Source organism: Zeugodacus cucurbitae, chromosome 4 (assembly GCF_028554725.1).
Source record: "Zeugodacus cucurbitae isolate PBARC_wt_2022May chromosome 4, idZeuCucr1.2, whole genome shotgun sequence".
Lineage (NCBI taxonomy): Eukaryota > Metazoa > Arthropoda > Insecta > Diptera > Tephritidae > Zeugodacus > Zeugodacus cucurbitae.
This window is the reverse complement of record NC_071669.1, coordinates 46,915,137-46,930,114: the sequence shown is the minus strand read 5'-3', so window position 1 is coordinate 46,930,114 and position 14,978 is coordinate 46,915,137. Positions and strand designations below refer to the sequence as shown.

Here is a 14,978-nt window from a genome sequence, read left to right as displayed (position 1 = left end):
TTCTTCCCGCTCTTTTGACATTTCACTTCAGTAAGGTTTGCCATTTTGTCATGGAAAGATATACGATACAACAACGAGTCGAAATTATTGAAATTTACTACAGAAATTCTGAGTCAGTGGCCTCAACTTTAAGACCGCTGTGTGCAATTTACGGTTGTCATAATCGTCATGTCAGATCATCAATTGAACGTCAAGTGGTATACAGTACAAGATGTTCCCGTGCCAGTGCGACAAAGAAGTGCCTCTACACTACAGAATATTGCTGCCGCTAGCGCATCAATTGAGAAAGACCGAAATCAGTCTCTCACACGTCGAATTTTGCAAAAAGATCATGGCCGACATACTTACAAGATCAAATTAACGCAAGAACTTAAACCGCTTGACCACCAGTATCGTCGTATGTACATGAATAGGGCTGAGCAACAACTTGAAAATGATCCGGTATTTCATCGAAAAATCATCTTCAGCGATTAGGCTAATTTCTGGCTGAATAGCTTTACCAATAAGCAAAATATGCGTTATTGATCAGGCAGCAATCCACACGTACTGCATGAGTCAGTGGTTCGCTTTATGGGTCATTGGCCTTTCGCTGGTTCTGGGAAGAGATGTGATTTGGACTTGGACAATGTGTGGTTCCAACATGACGGCGCAACAAGCCACACAGCGAATGTCACAATTGATTTATTGAAAACCAAGTTTGGTTTTGTTCGTACTTCGTACGAATATCGAAGGTGAAATTGTCGACCGTATCGACCGATTTATGTTTGAAAACCGTCGGAAATTGGATCCAGCGTCTGGACTTCTACAAGCGTGTCCGTGGTGGAAAAGAAATCGAGTTCCATACGAAATGGCATCGAATGTACTTTCACAGGAATTTCATTGATAACCCAAACCGTTTCTGTTTTATTTTAAAAACTCTTTAATATACTCACAAATACAAAATTAAAACTGCGTTATTCAATAAAGAACAATAAACTGATGCGTTGTTCTCTGAAATCTATGTGAAGCAATCTTCAGCAATCTGAAGAATGTATTAAAAAAATATTCATTAAAAAATAAACATATTTTAATATTTCCATAGCTTCCATAATTCACATTTTGTATATTACTTTGTAAAAAATTTCAACTTTATTTGGCTACAAAATTATACCAAATCTTAAGAATTCTTAATTCATGAGTAATACAAAACTTTTATAACAGCCATAAAGCGAACGAGGCTTGCTTACTTATAGATTAGAATCCAAGCTTTAAAACTTTACGCCTAAAATTATGCAAAATGAATTTTGAACTTCATTTAACTAACGAAGTTAAGTAATTAAATCGTTTAGCGAACGTGTGGATGCAATTTTTCGTATTTGTATAAAACATTCGGACAAAACCTTAATACCCATGATTAATTATAGCAACAAATATTGTAAGAAGGCAAGCCTTATTGTATATCATAATACATTTAGCGTTTACTAATATGTTTGAGCCTTGTTTAATTTAAAGATACAACCTAGAGAATCATTTATCATAAACTATACGGACAATCAGTTAGTGAGAGTTTTCTAAGCATTCGATGAAAATCGACAGAAGTTGAGTGAAATATGGAAATTAATGAAATAGGCTGGCACTAAGTCACATCTCATTCAAGAATCAGTGAAATATCTATTCCGATTGGCCATACCGACGACTGAGATATGAGTCGGTTTGATACCATGGCGAACTAGCACATTTCGCCTCGTCAAAGAGGCCTTCTTTTCTGAATCGTCCCAATTACCTGTATTAGAGCATAGGTTTGCCGGGTGAAGTCCATTTTTTCGTGTGTTTCGTAGTCTCCGGTATACATGTGTAGAATCCTTGTTACGACAGCGTAGTCGAATCGACAAATAAACTACTTCGGATTGCATTAAACGCTTCTGTTAGTGATGACAAGAAAAAAGCGAATCGAATTGTTAATATTTATTAACTTTTAGTATAGCCACCAACGAGATTCGTAATCGAGACTGCCCTTGTTTAGATTTATGTATTAACAGTTCCAATGAACTTGGGTCGGACCATCCTCAGTTCTTTAATATATAATAATATTAACTACAATTGACAGAAGCAACAATTTATCGCTCCCAATAGTGACTTGTGTGACTTCATTAGCACTTACTACTGAACGCTTACCTTTTCGATTTTTGGGTAGTCAATAAATTTTGCTGATTCATCGATGCAGCTCTGCATTGCAGCAAAGTGAAAGGAGCCTAACGGTGCTTAGCATAGTCTTTAGCAAGGAAAGAGGTCATATGCCTGTCGATTGGGTCGGCACCGAACCCGCCGCATCGAGTCAGCTGCAACAGCTAGTGAAAGCAATACAACTGCCTACTAAGAATAATGGGCCACTGAGTGCCAAACGTGTCTAATTTGCATATGAGTTGAACTTATTTATAAAACTGCAGGCGCCAATGCACAACGGCACATACGCGCATGTTGCACACGTGAATGGCTGTGAGTAACAGCAGCAACTTTATTTAGGAGTGCATGGAATCGGCACCAAGCTGTCGCAGTGCCTAATTGTAGCGCAGTTATTTTTAGCCCATTTGGAAATCGGAACACATTTAGATCCATATATTATTTTATATATTTATACACATACATATGTGTTGCTTTGTATATATGCATGGAAGTGGGCACATGTAAGGACAAGCTTTTGCTAATGGAACTCGTTTTGAGGATATTTTAGAATTATGCATATGTTACTTTATAATATGATATCTAAACCCACCTAGGTTTAAAATTAAAATTAAAATTAAAATTAAAATTAAAATTAAAATTAAAATTAAAATTAAAATTAAAATTAAAATTAAAATTAAAATTAAAATTAAAATTAAAATTAAAATTAAAATTAAAATTAAAATTAAAATTAAAATTAAAATTAAAATTAAAATTAAAATTAAAATTAAAATTAAAATTAAAATTAAAATTAAAATTAAAATTAAAATTAAAATTAAAATTAAAATTAAAATTAAAATTAAAATTAAAATTAAAATTAAAATTAAAATTAAAATTAAAATTAAAATTAAAATTAAAATTAAAATTAAAATTAAAATTAAAATTAAAATTAAAATTAAAATTAAAATTAAAATTAAAATTAAAATTAAAATTAAAATTAAAATTAAAATTAAAATTAAAATTAAAATTAAAATTAAAATTAAAATTAAAATTAAAATTAAAATTAAAATTAAAATTAAAATTAAAATTAAAATTAAAATTAAAATTAAAATTAAAATTAAAATTAAAATTAAAAAAATGACTAGTAAAATTAAAATTAAATAAATAAAAAAAATAAAATTTCAGAATTTATTAAAAGTACTAAATTGTTAAAATTAATTAACTAAATTAATGTTAAAATTAATTCAGAAATTTAGTAACGAGCATCCTTCAAGCTATTCTTAAGGTCACACTATATTTCCAAACTTTCTAACAAATTCTTCACAACCACATATTTTAATTTTGTGTGCAAAATATTCACCATAATTGGCACATCCTTGCCAGTTACACATCCTTGCACGGACGCTTGTTTGCAGGCACTCACTAGGGCACTTACACTAACAGTGCTGGACACTTGCACTTGTCCCAAGCACGCACACACTTGAAGCATACCGTTACGGCAAAACCCTGATCTAAAAGCATTTTTGAACATATGAGTAGATATGTAATGCTGCAGAAGGCGAAATTTCGTTTGCAAGTGTCATTGAGTGTTACTACTCATTACTCGCATAAAGTCGAAAGGACACACACGTCTCCATTTATATTGTTTAAAGTGCTTTTTGGCGGTCACCACAAGGACTGCAGTCAAACCAATGATAAATGTAAACATTGCAACTGCAACAAGAAGTGACATTTATATGCAAGTAAGCGTTTGTGTGTGTGTGTGTGTGTGTGTGAGTGTTTGTGGCCAGCGGCAGCTTCTGCAGCGTGAGTGTGCGCCAAGTGGCGCGTTGGTGTATGCCAGTCTGTTCGTGCGTCCGTCAACTGCAGTCTTAGGTGCACTTGAATTTTTGGCCGGAAATGACAAGGAAATTCAGCTAGTAAATGCCTGTCGTCAGCACAATTGCCAGCGTTTTTTTCTCTTCAGTGTATTTTCAGCGCAATAATCACAAATTCTCTGGCTTTTTCATATTTTTGCTGTTATTTTTTTGATTTTTATTTTAATATTTTTTTTCGACTTTGTAGTCACTTAACACATACATTGATAACATATAGTATATGATATACATAAGTAGATGTGTGCACCGTTATTTCTAGTAGCTTAACACTAGCTTTAAATATGTATGTTTGTGTGCACATGAGTAAAGTGGGGATTATAATATAATATATGTATATATGTCGGTATGTATATGGCATGAGCTTAAATATGAGTTTAACTCTCTATTTAAAAATGAACTTAGCGCTTCGCTTCAGCTTCCGCTTGGAAGTTTCGTAAGTATGTGTCTAATTGATATGCATATTTTTACTCTCAAATAGAATTGCCGACATTGTTACAATAAATATCTAACTTTCGTGCTAAATACTAGAACATATTTTGTTAGGTTATGTTTGAGTAAAGACTTAAGTTTTATTTTTTTAATGCTAATTTTTCAAGCAATTAGCTGCTTATTTTATAATAATTATGTAATACTTACTTGCATGTCAAACACTTCTAAGCTTCTAATACCGTTAAGTACTTTACTTGCTTTACACATACCAACCAATACAATTTATGCAACAAGCCAACATACAAATCATTACAATATATATTAACACTATATACTCAAGTTAGTATGCCTGAGCGTGTATATATGTATGTTAAGTTTAATAAACTATTTGGAAAATCATCTACTATCGTAAGTTTCAAACGCAGCAATTTATTTAGTTTTTGGTTTTTTTTTTCTTTGTAAAGAGTAAAATCGTTACACAAACACATACACATACTCTATAAATGTGATTAAACATTTAGAATGTACTTTAGAATACTAAAATGAAGTTTTACTTTATAGACACTTGTTACTGTTCTTAATATTTATTATATGTAAATATTTACTAAATTACGCACTAAAAAATTTACTCTAGGTTGTAATTAAATTTCACTAAATATTTATTATTAATAATGTTTGATACATTATTTACTAAGATTTGTTAACAATTTTTCAAGAAAACTATTCGTTATATATTTCTTTTTTGTTTATTTCACAAAATGTTTTTTTTTTAATGTTTGTATGTATGGATGGTCTCTCTCTGTATGATAATATATGATATATGATGTATATGATACGTATTTTGAAACATGATATGAGTGGTTGATCCAAGATTAATGAACTACTTCTTGGTTGTTTTTAACTAAATATTAATTTACAAAAGATGTAGCAAATTGATTTCTGTGAGTTTCCTGTGTGTCAATATAGATAAATACTGAAGGCAGGGATTCTCATATTTATGAGAACACTGTGTAATTCAAAATTCAAAAATTAAACGAAATTTATAATGGTTACCACGCTAAATTACTATACTTATTGTAGAGTTTAAGCTTTAACAGTGCCCGCTGAAGAGAACATTGCCAACATTTCCTACTTGATTACAATTCGAAAATTGCATAATTTTTATCCAATTTCATCAATATCTGCCAAACAATATAACAGTTACATTTTTTAAAACGGTCCTTAATCCTCTCATGCCCGAATTAAATATAATATTAGTCTTAACTCAAATATAAGGTGATAAAAATTTCAAAGTCCTATGTATCCGGGTTCATTAGTTACAGGATGTTGCTTATAGACACAAATTAAATTATTACAAATAAACTAAACACTTTTCTCATGAATTTTTTAAATATTTCTCTTATATTTATTTATTTATATAGTTTACTTTGTTTTAAAATAAAATAATTATTTATATGTTTTTGAACACCTTTTCTATAACCACTTTTGAATAACTTTTTTCGCAAAACGATTTTTGCCATATCAGAAAAAGGAATCCTAGAAAAAGTCTACATAATTGAAAAAACCGGTGGTCAAAAATATTTAAATAACGAGAATTAGAAGCCGGTAAGTACATGTTGTCTATAGGCAGCATTGTGCATGAAAGGGTTAATGTTGGCATATGTGAATGTGGTATATTCACTATGATCAAGAGCTCACCTTTGAATTTCTTTACTAATTTTCAATGTTTCAAAGATTAAAATCTTTTGTCATCTTCAGTAAATACATTTTATCTTGCCCTAATAACCAAACTATATACTTAAATGTTGATTAAATAATAAAAAACTATGTTTCTCATTGGTTTCTCATTCAATGTCAAACATAATTACTATTAGATTTGAATCGTAAATGTTCAAAAATCGTTAATCGATTTTCATTTAGTTTATGTTAATCTAAAACACCTTGTGAATCATTATACTGAAAGCAGCTCTCAACTATGCGGTATAACTTTTTTGTTGTATAATAAATATCTCTTTCGTCGATGTGGTTATTGAATAGAGCAAGACATGCTAGTGTTATAGAAAAAAGAAAAAAAAGGGGTAGATTACTAGCGAAAGCTTTAACTGTTGATTTTTTTTGCCCTTCATTACTGTTGGTCGTCATATGAAGATGAATGCGCAACTAGAAACCGCTGCAGGCTGCACTTGCATGGACTTCGCCACTACAAACTGTTTCTAGGAGGTACAACCGGAAAAGATTAAAGCAACTAATAGCGCTCCCAAGAAACAAACTGAGAGTCGGATCAGTGCAGGTTCTGTGATCTAGTAGCAGAGATGAGCATCTACTCCTTGACTGCCCGGCGATTGCGAGGTAAAGGAGTCAAGTGATGGGGCTCTATATTCACAAAGAGACATAATCGCGTCCATCAGCCCTGTAACATTTTAAGTTTTCTTAACGCCACTGGTTGGATGGTATTTTAGGAGAGCACAATAGATTCTAAGTCGCAGTGTGTTCCTCAACTCTTAATCTAATCTAACTGTCCATTTTTGAAACTTTCGTCTTATGTTTAAGGGAATATGATTTGCTCTACCACATTGAGGACTCTAAAATTCAAATTAAAAATTAATTAATAAATAAATTATTAATCACTTGAACCTATTTGTATTTATTATACACATAGGTGTAACTCCGGATAACATGTTAACAGACAGACAAGATGGTCGAAAGAAAACAATTTTTTCGCTCAAAATTGTTTGCTAATAACTACTAACATAAATTAAAGAATAATTGCTCGCCAAAACTCGAACTAATACCGAGGCCCACAACGATTAACAAAACACTTATGAGGATTTTTCTAACAGATCACGTATTTCAAATGAAATATGGAATTTTATTATTCACAAAGCTTTCGTAAGATCTTATTTCGTCGTCCTATTGTTTATAACCGCATGCGTCCGATAATCATCTGTAGAACGTTTTAATATTTGCTCATTATAACAAAAAAATATGTGAAAAAATTTAAATAAACTAATATAAATATTTTATGATTAGTTTGTATGTTTACCATGAAAAATTGTTTGTGACCTTCAAAAGTAGAAGCATTGATATATTTGTATATATTAGATATATTCTACTAAATCATTCTATTTTATCTTCTTATAAATGTATGGTTAAATTTTTTTCAAAAATTCTGTTAACATTAACTTTTCATATGAAACTTATTACAACACAAACAACCACAATTTCAGTTGTCACTGTGCCCAAAAATTAATAGGTTATTGCACCTAAAATTATATGTATTAGATACATATGTCCATATATTTTTATATACGTGTTTCACCATTAATCTTTAACTTTTTGCATTTCTTTGCAATTTTTCAATAATATTTATCTCTTTATTTTGCTAATTGCTTTAATGCCATTTTAACAAAAAGGCAAAGCTTCATGGAAAATCTTTCAAAAACATTATTTTGTCTATGTTTTATTTACTATTTATTTTTCTTTTTTATTTTGTTTTTGTTTAGTCTATGTCTTTCTTTTGTTTTATTTCGGGTTTTGCGCTTTTGCTTTACTTCATTTTGCTTTACCATTAATCCACTTTATTTGCTTAAATATTTCAATAGGCTCCAAAGCATTTTCCCCAACATTGTCTGTATTGCTTTTATTTACTTGTTTACTTTTGTTTTTGTTTTTGGTTTTTCTTCTTTTATTATTCTTTGTCTCTTTTGCTATAAATATGTGTGTATTTGTTGCCGTGATAAGCCGGCTTTAAGCGCTTTTGTTTTGGTTTACCACTGACTTGTTAGCATGAAAGCCTACCATGCAAGTGTATATGTGTGTCTGTCTGTCTGAAATGCATGTCTATGTGTGTGTATATATCGTTTTGCTTTGCTATTTGCTATATAAATATTATTCATCAGCATTTTCTTTGCTTTTGCTTTTGTTCATTATTGGTTTGCAATTTCACTTTGATTTACTCTATTTACTTAATTCACTTTATTTAGAGCATTTATTTATTATTTATGCATTGCTTCAGTTCATAAATTACTATACATGCCAATACATGCGTCTATAAATAGATATATGTATAACATTGTATATGTGTATGTGTGTATGTATGTATGCGTTTGTTTACAAAATAGTGACACCGATTCCATGTCACCGCCGAGTGCTCGATTGCATTTCGTTTGATTCGCTTGCTGAGTTGCAGCGCTTCACTGCATTCACTAATAAAAACAACAACAACGACAATATTTTCGCTTGAGTGCTTGAAATTGATTTCGTCAAATCGCAATTTTACTGGCATTAAATCGAACAAATGTCAAACGCTTGACTCTCTGACGTATAGACTTTTCGAGCGCTAGACCACTTCGCGACAGCGATTTGCTTAACATTTGTATTTGTTGTTGCTTTTGAACAACTGTAAAGTACTGACATAGCTTTCATTGAGTCATAAAATTACCGCTACAACACTCGTTGCAGTATTACTCATTACCCATTAGACCCTATACACATATCCATATATATTCCAATATATGTACATATGCACATATATATATCTACTAAAGTCCCTTAAGGGGAACAAGGTTAAGCCCGTTGCCTTTCCTTCAACTGCCTGTCCACACACATACACCTCAACCTTCAAAGCAATGCAATGTTCCATTAAGATCTTCATTGTTTAAATCCTTTTGTATTTATATTTTTTTTTTTTTTTGCACACAAGTGTACTTACAAAGTTGTCTTCCTTGCAAATTTATCTAAATGTTAATGCTCGCATTACATTGACCCTAATTTCTAGGCATTTCAACTACTGCAACATTTTGATTATATATGCCTTATATTATTATATTTCCTTATAGTACTAAGATTTCTCTCATTGAGTGCACTTAAACTTGACTTAAATTAAATCTATGCAATTGTTTATCACTAAATTCTACTATTTGTTAGTATAAAAACACATGTGTCTGGTTCTTGGTATAAAAGAAGGTACAAAAATTATTATTTTTTATTGTAATTATTTTATTTTTTTTTGTTTTTATTTTAGTTGTTTGATTTATTTTAAAAAATGTCGCATATCAAATATGCTTATCTTTTGGTTTATTATTTATCTTGCACTTTGTAATCTCTTTATTTGAGGCGTTTTTAATTACCTTCCGAATAAGCACAATTTAACAATTTCAACAATTCTCCAGTTAATTTTAGAATATATGTATTTATTGGAAATGTTTTTAATTATTCAGCAGCGAATATAATAAAAAATTTAGCGAGAAAATTTCATTTGTGCTCCTTAACGTTAAAATAAATTAAATAGGAATAAGTGGAGGAACTGTATAAGATCCAGTTAGTACAGCAATAGAACTGGAATCCTTTGCCATAAATGACTTTTCGGTATGAATATCGAGAAAAAATCGTGAATTTATCATAACTTGAAACCTTCTTCTGAACAACTTAGATCTTAAATCAGAGGATCCTTAACAATGCTGGCGGTTGCCTTTGAAATATTTAATAATACTGCATAGGATACAGAAGAAAATGAACTATCCGTAGCACAACACATCCCCAAAATACTTTGTAGGTATGATATCAGCTAGAATATAAATAATGTTACCTTCCCTTTCAGTTGGCCAAACATATTACATGGGAATATATGGAAATGTTTCATATGTATATTGCTATTAAAAACAATATTTGAAGGAGAACCAAGAAGACTGTTCAACTTGTGGAAATAAATATGCTTTAAAGGTTCCTTCTTATACAAATATTGAACAAACATAAAAACCCACGATAAAACTTTAAATATAGTTGATTGACATTAGACACTTATACTATATAAGTAGGTATAAGAAAAAACTACGCCTTCTATGCACTGCTTGAAAAGTATGAAAATTAAAAAGGAATTTTTCTATTAAAGCGTTATTAAATCAAATTCACTTACACCCAAAGTGATAGGGAGTGAGCTCTCAATTCTTCGTACATTATTTTAAGAAAGGCGTCTTTTCCAATGGAAATATTGAAAATATTAGAATATTTAATGTAGCACATGGCCTGAAAACTCTGTGACTTAACATTGCGAGAACGTATTTACGATAGATATAACCAAATTATTTCGAAAGTCAACATTAAAGGTAATAACAAGAGTCATAGTGTCAACGATATGCTCCACTGCTGATCTATTGAGCGACTACATTTTATTTTTAGAAACATCTATAGTATATATGTTCAAATAATACCGGGAATTATATCTTTTTTTTAATATTTCATCATTCGTCTGCATTAATGTTGTCATCTTTAAAATAGTCCCCATATAATGCACTTAAGTCAGCACTTCTTCCAATTGTCGAAACACTTCTCCAACTCGATTTTTTTGGATATCTGTGGCTGTTTCAGCGATTTCTGTATGCTTGGAAGACGACGGCCTTCAAGGTTCTCTTTATTTTTTGGAAAGTGGAAAAAATCACACCTTATCATGTCTGGCGAATATGGAGACTTTGGAATCTTTTATTGTTTTTGGCCAAGAATTCAAGAGTAAGGAACGAAGTGTGAGCTTTTAACAAACGAAAATCGCCAAGCTCATAAAAACCCCTCGAACCTAAGCGGCTGCCACAGTCCTACTTCAGGGGCATGTATATCAAAAAAAATTAATTCACATTTTGACAATTGGACTCTCTAAAAATTAAAAATTAAATTTTCCAATTCCCATTCCGCTTTGAACCGTGATGTATTTAGTAGTGAGTTTAAAGGTCCACGAATGTCTTGACAGTTTGGGTTTACAGAATCCCTATTTTAACTAATTTATTCTATTATCTTATTTCTCGACCCTAAATCAAACAAAATCTGGTATAGTAAATACAATATTTTCCTTGAAATGTCTGTAGATAAACTGATACGACTTTTTATATATATATAATACTTAAACTAAATTTTCTAACATGTTTAAAAACATAAACGGATCTATTGGATTTCGACTTTGTCGCAGGAAAATTAGCATGTTCCATGCTTAAGAATGAATTATTAAAGTGTTTTGGAGTAGAGCATATTTATATACGTAATATTGAAGTCAAGGTATTCCCTGAATATTATATCGGACCTCGATAAACCCACATAAAAAATGAAAACAATTTATAAAGTATTGAAAGCTCATATAATTATAAATCAAATGCAATTTATAAGTGGTCTTAATTGTATACGTTAAACGTTCAAATTTTAGTATTTATTAGAAAAAATTTAATTTATTGTAATTACGTTTGCTCAAAAAAAAAGTTATCATTCGCATAAAAAATCCTTAACTTGGCCTATGATGAGTCAGCAATCCTTGACTTGATAGATATAACGCAAAACATGCAACGCTTCTTAATAATTACTACTGCAAAGGACTCTTACAAATATGTTCACCTAAAGCTAACGAGGTTTACAAAAAACTGCTCAGCCATTGACTAACTGTTCATTTGCATTGTGGCCAATTTGGGTTTTTTTTACGCTACGAAACTAACATTTAGGCACCAATTGAATATTATACTTCACCACTCACTTAACACGCACTAACTTTATTGTTATTGTTGTTTTTTATGTTTAATTCATTTATTTTAACATAAATTTTCTTTTATTAATTATTTCACTTACAACTAATTTGCTTTTTAACATGCTATATGTGATACATTTGCATGTCCAGAAGAGGCTTATATGTATGTTTATCTTGCAAGCTTTATAAATTAGATGCGACTGCATGTTACACTTTGCTTTCATAACAAGTATATGAAAATCTTCCTATTGCACTTTATAACGACGCATTTCCTTCATCAACCACAACAACATTAACATTTTGTTGTAATAATCCCACTAAGCACGCCTGCAACTCGAAGTCCTTGCTGCTTCGCCCTTGACAGCTTCGCAAACTCATTGCCAAACAAAGTGTGAAAACGTAGCATTTTGTTGTCGGTACCGTGCATTGTTGCTGTGGTGCATTACAAACCGTCTGACTGCGTAAAACGTCAGTCGTCGTCTAACGCCAATCGTCAATCGTCGATCGCCTCGCCTTCGCCTGGCCTCAGCTGCCATTACTTCACTGACTTTCGAGCTCACCGCAGCAATGACTGCGCCAACAACCCAACCAACCCCCGCAACTGCGTCGCACATCGGCGTCCGGCTCCACATCCTCCACCCCCCAACAACACATTCAGAAACAATGGCTGCGTCTTTTTGAAACCGTGTCCTACGACGATTTCTTGCCACTACCGCTGCCGCCGCTGATGCCCGCACCTTTGGGTGTACGCGACTTTTTCACCAGGAAGCACGTCAAAAACTCAATAGATGATGTGGGCTTCTGCAAACTCTCGTCCGACGACGAGTTGGCGCCCTCCATGCACTTGGCATGCAAACGATAGCTGCCCTCTGCGGATTTTCCTTTGGCCGCCAAAGCGGCTGACGTCGGTTCGTCACCGCGTCGATAATAATTCTTGCAACATTTCTTCGACAAGTTATACATTTGCACCGTATTGTCGATGGTGTCAGCTTCATCACCACGCTTACCCATGCCCTTACCAATGCCGCCGCCGCTTTTGTTGCCATCCTCATCAGTGGAATTCAGCAACGACGTATACTTCTGGCGACTGGCCGCTGACGTGCTCGCACCGCTGCCATAGCGATCTGTGTACGCATTCTCTGTGCCGCCCATACCACCGGCACCAGCATCGAGTGCGCCACCACCACCATTGCCAGCCTCATCGGTGGCGTCCGTCTCATCACCCTCCGCTGTGGCGGTTAGATTGTTTTTTGTGTCGAAGACGAATTTGTGTGAACGATAGCGTTGCGAACGTTCGTTCTCCATCCAGTCGGTGCTGGCGGGCAAGGACAGCTGTATGGTGGGCGTGCGATAGTACTGACGATGCGGATGGAAGCCCAGCCCGAAGTCGTCCATGTAGGACTGTGAGTTGAGGTTATCGAGCTCATCGGCGACGCTCAACAAGAACGGAAGTGTTGACATTTTCAAGCGTCGGTTGTTATCGTCGCTGCCGTCGTTGTTGCCTGCGTTGGGATTGTAGGCGCCTTTCCTGCTGCTTATGGTGTTGCTGGCTGTGCTGCCGCTGCCGCCACAATGGTTGCGTTGACAATGATTCTGCTATTTGTTGTGTTTACGTTGTCTCACAAATATTTACTAGCGAAGGCAATTTCCCAAGAAAACCAGCAAAGACACAAACATCCGTTAAGGATATGAAAACAATTTCACAGAAGCGTTGCACGCAATCCCCAGCGCTCACTTAGTGACTTACTTAAATATTTCCCACAACTATTTTAATACTTTTCACACATGTTGTTTGGTAGATTTTCGCGACTTTTTCGGTCGTAATCCAAAAATTTTGTCTGTATCTGTAGTCAAATTTGTTCTGTTTTTATTTTGCACCAAATTCGCTTCTGCTTATTGCTCGAATTTGCACTGCATGCTCAACATGCTCGTTGTTTACACTACTTTCACGAAACTATTTGATTTTATTGCACACTTTCTTTAACTTTATTACATTTAATTATTATCAGCGTTTTACTTCAGCTCCGTTGCCTTGATGCTCCCAATTTGCGCTCTCGGCCTGCACTTCTGCTTGCTTGCTTGCAGCAAGTGCTGTTTGCCCCAGTGCGTTGTTGTTGAACCGTTATAATGCCGTTTGTTCTACCCGCTGCTGCGAACTGCTCTCGTTCGTTGGTTGCCACAAACTGAAAGTTGCCACAAGCTGTTGGCTTGGGAAAATGTGCATGCGACACACGAAACTCCTTCGTGAGTGAACGGACAATCCATGCACAGAACTACTACTCGCGTGTATATTTGTAGTGTGTTCGTTTGGCATTGCGGATATTCCTGTGAGGCAACCGCTGTTGCAACAACAGTTTTAGTTGCCTTTGTCAATAATAATAAGAGAACAGAGAGAATAACTGTCAAATACAACACAATAACAATGTAATATGTACAAAAGTATAATCAAATGTGTTATAGAATGTACATATGATATATGATTGTCGCTCATGAGAACTAATACAGATTTCGAAGAGGTTTATCTATAGCATCTACTAAGCTTTGATCTGTTCAAAATCTTAGGAGCTGAAACCCTGTTTGGGTCAAATCTAAGTTCGTTAAATGGCTCATAAATCTAGAAATAATTATCATTAAAGACTTTCATTATTGAGGTCACACAATACATCCCTCCTGCAATTCATAGATAATATATTTCGAAGGTTTATAAACCAGACGTACTATATAACTTTTAGTAAGAATAAAACTCAAATTAATATAGAAATATGCTTCGAAAGTATAAGGGATTCTACAATAGTATACTTAGACTTTTTGCTGATTCTGGAATGAAGTATGTCAGATTTGACAGATTACTACATATGATCCATATATACTAAAAAATTTACTCTCATACTTTTTAAAGATTGTCAACCATTACATTTTTCGATAGCTGCTTGAAGATAGTGAAGCATAATAAATGACAAAGTATTATAATGGCAAAGAATTTAGAAATTTCACTGGATAATTCACAGCTTCGTCTTCATTTTCAACATGATCGA

General features: G+C 33.2%; 1 protein-coding gene across 1 annotated transcript; it reads right to left on the bottom strand.

Moving 5' to 3' along the window:
• Positions 1–6,128: 6,128 nt before the first annotated feature.
• LOC105221170 (uncharacterized) lies at positions 6,129–14,140 on the bottom strand. Its single transcript, XM_054229513.1, has one exon. The coding sequence runs from the start codon at positions 13,402–13,404 to the stop codon at positions 12,634–12,636; it is 771 nt and encodes a 256-aa protein (XP_054085488.1). The 5' UTR covers positions 13,405–14,140; the 3' UTR covers positions 6,129–12,633.
• Positions 14,141–14,978: the final 838 nt, after the last annotated feature.